The 8,903-nt window shown below is 32.2% G+C and overlaps 1 protein-coding gene across 2 annotated transcripts; it reads left to right on the plus strand.

Annotated features, from left to right (window-relative positions):
- The first annotated feature begins 2,375 nt into the window (after positions 1 to 2,375).
- Positions 2,376 to 5,030, plus strand: LOC107918722 (origin of replication complex subunit 6). 2 transcript variants are annotated; one of them, XM_016848304.2, is made up of 10 exons: positions 2,376 to 2,707; positions 2,810 to 2,856; positions 2,946 to 3,053; positions 3,156 to 3,236; positions 3,468 to 3,579; positions 3,661 to 3,723; positions 3,828 to 3,915; positions 4,074 to 4,144; positions 4,614 to 4,707; positions 4,801 to 5,030. In XM_016848304.2, the coding sequence occupies exons 1-10, from the start codon at positions 2,588 to 2,590 to the stop codon at positions 4,878 to 4,880; spliced, it is 864 nt and encodes a 287-aa protein (XP_016703793.1). In that variant the 5' UTR covers positions 2,376 to 2,587; the 3' UTR covers positions 4,881 to 5,030. The 2 variants fall into 2 exon arrangements, with proteins under 2 accessions (XP_016703793.1, XP_016703794.1); XM_016848305.2 differs by having other exon boundaries at positions 2,410 to 2,707; positions 2,946 to 2,984; positions 3,120 to 3,236.
- The last annotated feature ends 3,873 nt before the right edge of the window (positions 5,031 to 8,903 follow it).

The raw sequence follows: 8,903 nt of genomic DNA on the forward strand, positions 1-8,903 counted from the left end.
TGGAGACCTTAATAAAATAAGATCTTTCACATGGATGTTGATTCTGATTTTGCTGAAGACCTTAATAAAAGAAGATCTTTCACATGGTATGTCTTTACTATTGGGAGTTGCGTAATCAGTTGGAAAGCCACTTTGTAAACTACATTTCCTTTATCTATTACTGAAGTTGAATACGTGGCGATTACTGAAGTTTGTAAATAAGCTATTTGGTTAAATGGACTCTTTGGTGAACTCAATAAAAACCTTCAGATCAGTACAGTATTTTGTGATAGTCAGAGTGACATCTTCCTTACGAAAGATCAAATGTTACATGTGAGAACAAAGTACATTGATGTTCGGTATCATTTTTTGTGTGATATTATTGCTCGTAGACATATTATTGTGAGCAAAGTTAGTACTTATGAAGATCTTACAGATATGATGACTAAGTCACTTCCTATAACCAAGTTTGAGCATTGCTTGGACTTGGTTGGTGTTCATTGTTGAAGAACACCCCTTAAAGGGGTTTCGTGGAAGAGATGAAGAATTTGTTCATTGAGAGTTCGTGGTGAAGAACTTGTTCGTTGAGAATTCGTGTCAAGGTGGAGATTGTTAGAGTTTAGTGACTCGAATACTTGTTAAAATAAAATATAGTGGTAAAGTAAAATAAAAGTAAAATCCATATAGAACTATACTTTTTTTTTTACATTGATTAGAATAAGATTTTTCAACCTTACTACACTTCACCTATTTGACATTGATTAGAATAAGGTTTTTCAACCTATAAATAGATGTAGTCTAAACTTCTCTTATATCAATCGAATTCGACATTAGTGAATTTTCTTCTCCTTTTCCCCTGGTTATTTTTAAAAGAGTTTTCCATGTAAAATCTGTTTGTTTTATTTTTCTTTTTCTTATTGCTTTGCAATCATTCTATATTGCCATTATCGACGTTAGTTCTACAAAAATTATTTAATATTTTGATTCATTTTAAAACAAATTTTAACATTATTATTTTTATTATTGTTAAACAATGTCTTTAAAGAGATTATTGTCAACGATAATTCACGAATTAATTTAATATATGTATTCGATCTATTAAAAATTAGCTTTTTAATTTTATTGGTTGTTTAGATTTTTAAAATTTTTTAATGTTATTATAAAGAGATTGATTTATATGGTAACTTACAAGTTTATATAGATTTCATACTTATTCATTCAAAAATAAATTTAAAAAACATTATATTAAATATTTAAATAATGAATTAAAATATTTTTTACGAGGGAAATATTAATAAATATTATTAGATAAAAATAATCTATTAGTCAAGTGTTCATTTTTTTCAAGAATAATTTAAATTCAAATATTTATTGTATAAAAAAATTATTCTACATGATAATTCACAAATTAATTTAATATATTTATCCAACCTTCTAAAATAAATTAAAATAGAGTTCATTTACACATTAACTTGCAAGTAAATTAAAACTTGAATTAGATTCATTGAGAAATTTCGAAATGTATATTTTTATTTGTGGGAAGTTGGTTTTCGAACTCTCAATGAAAAGTGTTGTCTTATTTGGGAGAGTGCTTCAATCGATGGTTGGTGTAAATACGACCTACAAGCTCACAAAAGGAGAAATGCCAATATTGTTAGAAATTTATTATGAAAAGTGTGCTTGTGCGAGATTGAACCATCAATCAAGACTTTATATGTCTTACCTTAATATATTTGGTACCACTTGACTATCGATCGAGATGCTCCCATAAGTGGAAGATAGAACTTTCGAGTGAAACAAAACTTTCCCTTCAAGAATTTTATTAATAAATGATTTTATTTTATTTTTTGATTTTATTAATAAATGATTTTATTTGTATGACATGTAATAGACACATATTTAAAGTAGTTGATCCACATCACGTTGCTTTAAAATAAATAAAAGAATGAAATTAATTTTGAATGAGTATTTAAAAGAATTGTACGTTTTAAATTTTTTATTCTATTTAATTGATAACGAATGTTTAAAATTGTGTATTTTATCTGTTGATTGAGTCTTAGTTCTATTGACATGAGTATTGTATCCAATATAAGAGGACGTGAATTTGAATGTGCTTTATCTTATTTATAGGTTGGCAGGGATTATGGATAGTTATAGGTATTGTGTAAAAAAGAACAGGTATGATAAGAATCTATAATAAGATCGTTAAAAAAATTTTATATATTTTATTTAAAAAATCATTATAAATTTAATTTTAATAATTATATTATTATCTAAAAAATAATCTCAGGGAAATAATTCTAGTTAATTAATGATTTCAAAAGCCAAGCTGTAAAAAAAAAAGGGGGCACAATTAAAGAATTATATATTTGGCGCCAATGAATTCCAGGGAAAACGCCGGCGCGCTCAAATTTTTTTAAAAAAAGGCCTAAATTCAGCTTTCTCCCGCCAACTTCGTCATTTATCTTTTTCATCGTGCATTTCTCATTTTATTTTTCCATTAAAAAATATATGATTAGCAGCACTTGGTTCTCCATTTTTCCACAGTATTAGAAATCAAGTAAAGGAAATCCAATAATCCGTTAAGCAACCCAGTTTTGGTGCCAATATGGACCTATCGGATATAGCGAGAAAGCTTGGTCTCTCAGAGCACAAGTTGCTGGTCCGAAAAGCAGCGGAGCTCCGCCGCCTCTGCGATGTCCAGTTCGATTCTTCCATTATCGGTGTCGTAAGTGCTTCATCATATAATCATTTATTACTTTAAACCCAATATAGTTCAAATGTGAATCGTTGATCTATTATTCCCCCCTTTTTCTGTTTCTGTTTGTAGGGAGAGGTTTGTAAAGCTGTAACATGCTTAGAAATTGCTGCTACAAGGTATGATGTGTTATCTATTTCTTTGAATGTATCTTAAAATTTTGGATTTGGGTTCCTTTTTAAAATTGGAATTGTTATGAAATTTGTAGGTTTGGGGAGGTTATATTTGATCGGCAGAAAGCTGTCAAGTTAAGTGGAATGTCAGAAAAGGCTTACAATAGATCTTTCAATTCCTTGCAGAATGGTCTAAAAATCAAGTGGGTTTCTCATATTTTTCTTTATTTATTTTCTTTGAATTGTATGGGCTATTATTTTTTACTCAGATTTTCACCAACTTGGGGGAAAAAATGGTGCTTCAGAACAAAGCTGGATATTAGGGAATTGGGGATTCAATTTGGATGTGTTAGGCTCATACCTTTTGTGAAGAAGAGCTTATCCCTGTAAGATCCTTTTCCATTTCATATATTATATTTGTTTATCTGATTACATTTCCATATCTTTTACGTGTTTGGAAAAATGCCTGAATGGGTAAGTCCCAATAGATGATCTTTAATTGCTAGGATTGTTACAATCGACGACTCTTCATTTGATCTTTAGATGATATGTTATCTTATGCTTTTCCTGTACCATCCTTTGAACTGCTTGAGTGACTTAATTTATGTTTATGTCAGCTACAAGGATCGGTTTTTGGTATCATTGCCTTCTTCCAGGCAGGCCAGTGCAGACTTCACCAGGCCAGTGTTTACTGCTGTGGCATTTTACTTGTGCGCTAAAAAACACAAGGTAATGTGCGCTTAATTCATCCTATTAAATGTTTTTATTCCTCTATTTGCCTGTTTTTGACATAAATTATCTACTTCACAGCTTAAGATTGACAAGGTTAGGTTGATTGAGGTTTGTGGCACCTCTGAATCTGAGTTTTCTTGTGTAAGTAACATGTTCTTTTATTTTACTTCCCTACATGTAATCCTTTTATTGTTAACTTATAAATGTTTAATGCACTGAACATTTGCTTGGAACTTTCAATGCAGGTCTCCACCTCCATGAAAGATCTGTGTCATGATGTTTTTGGGATCTCAAGTGAGAAAAAAGATCCCAAGGAAGTGAAAGGAAACCGAGGTAGGTGTTCATATTGACTTACCCTAGAATTGGCTGTATATAACCATGTGTATGTAGGCATTTGATGGTATCATTTGCAGTACAATTTTAGTACCATATATTGGCTTTCAATACTAGGGAATTTATTTTCTCTAAACTTTGTTTTGATGTGTCTGCAGAACTGCTAGACGTGTTACCTGAAAAAAGAAAATTTGATGATGGTGGTTATTTATCTGATGAAGGACCAGAGGTAATACTGCATTATCTGTAATATTAGTTTACTAAATGTTGGATGAAGTAGGATTCATTGTTTTCTATATATGAATCCTTGTGTTTTGGCTTTTGTAACAGTTTCTGCAACATAATCTGTCTATTTAATTGGTTGACTGAACAAGTGCTTGGAATAATTGTATGAAATTATTTTTTCATGATCTGAATCAATGATGAGGCTTCTATTATATCATTCAAGAGATTAAAATCTCTAATGTCTAAGCTCTGCATGGGTTTTTCATTGGTCTTTCAGCAGCCTTTCTTGGTGATTCTAAGTCTTTGATGCTTAGTAAGGCTGGCAGTTATATTTTCTAAGAGAATTTGAACCATTTGAGATTTAGTCTCAGCACTAAAAGCTACCAGAAGTTTGTGATATTGTTCTTGAAAACAACATTTGTTTATTTTCTTGTGCATCAAAATACTGTAGGGCTAACCTGAACCTCTTGCAGCTTTCAAGTTACAAGCGAGCAAAGAAAATGGAGAAAGCTGGTTATGAAGAGTGGAAATCATCTGTTCTATCATCTAACAAAAAAAGCGCAAAAGGTAATGAAAGAATTTCCTTTACACTGCAAATGAACTCAAAAGAAAACCAGCATAACTGATCTTTTATACATATCTCTGGGTATTTTCCTTCAGCTCTTTGCAAGCGCACCACTCAAACCAGTCTTGACTTTCTCAAGGAAGTGTCAGAGGCAAAGGAGTTAAAAGCTGCATAGAAGAATAGAATACATGTAGTTATAAGTTTGAAAAGGAAAAGAAAAATCTAGAAAAGGACTAAAGATATTAGCCATGCAAGTTTTGTACATGGCATTGAAATGTTTATATCTTGAAGTGTCTAATGACTAGCCTTATTATTGTTAGTAATAGTTCTAAAATTGTGTTGTGTGGTAGCTATGACCAACAATTTCTTATCTTTATCGCACCAAATCTATTGCATATGGTATGCTCATAATGACATATATTGTCTAACATCGGGTATCTGGTTATTAAGTCATTTCGATGATGATGCCGGAGCCGGAGTGTTGGTGATGTTCTCCAGTAATCTGATTGAAGGGTTTCTCTTTAATATTAATATATTTTATAATTGAATTTAAATAAAAAGTATCCTATGAACAAAAACAAAATAATAATAAGTACCCTAACCAATAATTATAAGAACTGAGGCAAGCTGATCTGATCATGCAATTCATAAGCTTTTCTTTCATCACTTTTGCTCATATAATTTGTAGCTGGCTTAACTATTTCTTTGTTGTTAATGGATTCAAATATTTCATGCCTTAGCTAAGCAAATATTAAGCAATTTCAGCTATGAAATTATTTATATATTGTAGATTTGAAGTATACATACTATGTGTAGGCAACTCGGCTGCAACACTGCAGCCATCACCTTCCTTTTGCTCTAGCTAGACAGTTTTGTTTTGGCAAGGGTGGTTTTGGGTACTAGGCAATATTTTCCTGATTAAGACTTTCACGAGAACAAGTTATCCTTGTCGCACATGTTCGGAGCTTTCCACAATCATCGGCTGGAAGTGCTTCTCCTTGACATGGTCGACGGCGGTTTATCATTTATCCTCTCCGGCACGTCGGCTCGGACTTCCATATTTTACTCCACGTTCGCCACTGTCAAAACGGTTGATGATCATTTCCATCAGTGGAACATTCCATTAAGTTTTTGGATCTAATTAAAATTTTCAGATTTTTAAAATATTTTTGGAAGTCTAATTAAAAATTAAAAAAAATAGAAAGAATTAATGAAAATTTCCAAAAAAAATAAAATTGTAATGTCTAATACTCAAAAAGTGCCCCCCTCTGGCGTAGGTTAAATAAAGAAATTACACTTTAAACCCTTTAAAATTTATAAAATTATAAATTAGTACATATAATTACAATTTGACTTATAAAAAATGATAAAAATATTGATTTAGTTCTAAAAGCTAAAAAGATATAAGTAAATACAAGGTTAAGATTACGATTTTAGCTCTCATAATGTTAGAGTTGTGTGACCCAAATTCTTAGAGAGTGCTTGCAAGTCAAGTTAAACAAAAATATATTTTTTTTCTAGAAGATTTAGTATTTATTAGTATAATATATTTAGCATTTATTAGTATAGTTTATTTGATTTACTAATTTAGCCTATAAATAGTCTCTTTTACAATCTTAGAAAAATATACCCATTAAATTAGAACTCATAACACATTCAGAGAATTTTGTGTTTACGTTTTGAGGGTTACTTAATCGAGACGATCCTAACAAGTGGTATCAGAGCTAGTTCAATTTTCATAGAGTAGCCCGTTCAGAGATGGCAGCAATAAGATTTGAAATTGAGAAGTTCGATGGTGAGACAAATTTCAATCTGTGGCAAGTTCGGATGATGGCAATTCTAGTTCAAAATGGCTTGAAAAAGGTTGTTATAGGGAAAAAGCCTGAAAATTTAAATCAAACAGAATGGGAAGAGCTTGATGAAAAGGCCTTGTCTGCAATCCAGTTGTGCCTCGCGAATATAGTATTGCAGGAGGTATTGATGGAGAAGACCTCATTCGCCTTGTGGAAAAGGTTAGAAACTCTTTATGCGACTAAGTCTCTGGCTAACCGTTTAGTGTTGAAACAACGTCTATTTACATTTCGCATGAACGAAGGTGAGCTTCTTAGAGATCACATCAGTCAATTCATTACTCTTTTAAATGATTTAAAGAACGTTGAGGTTCATATTGACGATGAAGATCAAGCTATGCTATTATTGTGCTCTTTACCCTCTTCATACAAGTCTTTCAGGGAGACCTTGATTTATGGCAGAGACAAACTCTCGTTCGAAGATGTGAATGGCCATTTGTTGAGTAGAGACAAACTCGACAATGAGTTTGGTTTGAATAGCAAAGCAGATAGACAAGCTTCCGTTTTGGTAGCATCAAATAAACGAGACAAAAGGTGTCGCTATTGTAAAAAGTTAGGTCACGTCAAAGCAGATTGTTATAAACTGCGAAATAAAAGAGCTGCTGAGAGTAACGAGGAAGATGTAGTTGGTGCTAATTTGGTCGATGAAGGTGGTGATGATTTCTTGTTAGTGTCAACGAGCGATAACTCCAAGCTTACGTCTGAGTGGATCCTAGATTTAGGATGTTCTTTCCACATGTGTCCCAATAGAGAATGGTTCTCCATATACAGTTCAGTTAAATGTGGAGTTGTGCACATGGGAAACGATTCATCTAGTAATATAATCGGTATTGGTACTGTTAAAATTAGGATACACAATGGGACGATTAGGACACTCTCAGATGTCAGGTATGTACCTGATTTACGAAAGAATCTCATCTCCTTGGGTATTTTAGACTTGAAAGGATGTAAAATCAACATCGAGTCGAGCAACATTAAAGTATCTCGTGGAGCTCTCGTTTTGTTAAAAGGTAAAAGAACTGGTAGTCTTTATATTCTGGAAGGTTCTACAGTGACCGGTGAAATCGGACGTCCCTCGTCCGTTACGGAGTCAAAGTCAACTCGTTTGGAGCGGAGGCAACTTGGTCATAGGAGGGAAAAAGGTATGACTGTTTCGTTGAAGAGAGGTTCTCTTTTGGATGCAGGTTTTGAAAAGTTAAGGCACTGTATTCGTGAAAATCAGACCCGGGTTAGTATTGATTTGGCAGTGCATAAGTCGAAGGCTAGAAGTCTTCCAGCTTCTAAGCATAGATTCGACTCAGTTAATTCCCTGCATAGTTCAAGATAGGCCCATGGCGGGTTTTGGCAAAGATGTCATTGAAAGAATTCGTGTCAAGGTGGAGATTGTTAGAGTTGTGTGACCCAAATTCTAAGAGATTGCTTGCAAGTCAAGTTAAACAAAAATATATTTTCTTTCTAGAAGATTTAGTATTTATTAGTATAATATATTTAGCATTTATTAGTATAGTTTATTTGACTTACTAATTTAGCCTATAAATAGGCTCTTTTACAATCTTAGAAAAATATACCCATTAGATTAGAACTCATAACACATTCAGAGAATTTTGTGTTTACGTTTTGAGGATTCTTTGTTTTTCGAGTTTTCGGGGTTTAGTTTTATCTCCATCTTTTGTACTCTTCATTCTTTTGCCATTATAGTAAAATTATATTTGCCCGTGGTTTTTTATCCTCTTTGGAGGGATTTTTGCACGTTAAATTTGCTTGTTCATCTTCTCAATTTCTTCTGCTATTTTTACTTGTTCGTTACTTAATCGGGACGATCCTAACACATAAAAATATATAACTTAATTTTAAGCTCTAAAATTTTTTTAGCTTTGCCCCTACGTATCATGATGTTTACCGTCAAGTCCATGGTACCAACTACAACTTCGTTCAACAGAAATGATTAGAACCTAAAATGATCCATACTTATAATGTCTTAATCTAAAAAGAAAAATTCAAGTCTTAAACTTGAACAATGAGCCAAACTTGAAATTGACTTGAACCCAATTTCATGTCAAGCTTTAATGAATTTTGAGATTCATTTCATGTCGAACTTGAGCAAATATATACCATGTTGATACAAATCATAGTTGACTCAATTTTAGTCAGACTTAAATATTAAAATAAAACCCAAAATCTATCCCGTATAAAACAATATCTAATTATCAAGTTAATTTCCTCGTAAATTCGCAGTGGAGATGGTAATAACGATCCAAAATAAATGTATTATTTCACTAAAAAATACGTACATTAACATCATAACATGATCACCAGGTGGATCCGAGAACTCTTTTATTTCAATGATT

Source organism: Gossypium hirsutum, chromosome D13 (genome assembly GCF_007990345.1).
Source record: "Gossypium hirsutum isolate 1008001.06 chromosome D13, Gossypium_hirsutum_v2.1, whole genome shotgun sequence".
Classification (NCBI taxonomy): Eukaryota; Viridiplantae; Streptophyta; class Magnoliopsida; order Malvales; family Malvaceae; genus Gossypium; species Gossypium hirsutum.

Coding starts and splice junctions, on each gene's coding strand:
- LOC107918722 (XM_016848304.2), top strand. CDS start 2,588: ATGGACCTATCGGATATAGCGAGAAAGCTTGGTCTCTCAGAGCACAAG. Junction 3,237..3,467: donor GTGAAGAAGAGCTTATCCCT/GTAAGATCCTTT, acceptor TGTTTATGTCAG/CTACAAGGATCGGTTTTTGG. Junction 3,916..4,073: donor GGAAGTGAAAGGAAACCGAG/GTAGGTGTTCAT, acceptor ATGTGTCTGCAG/AACTGCTAGACGTGTTACCT.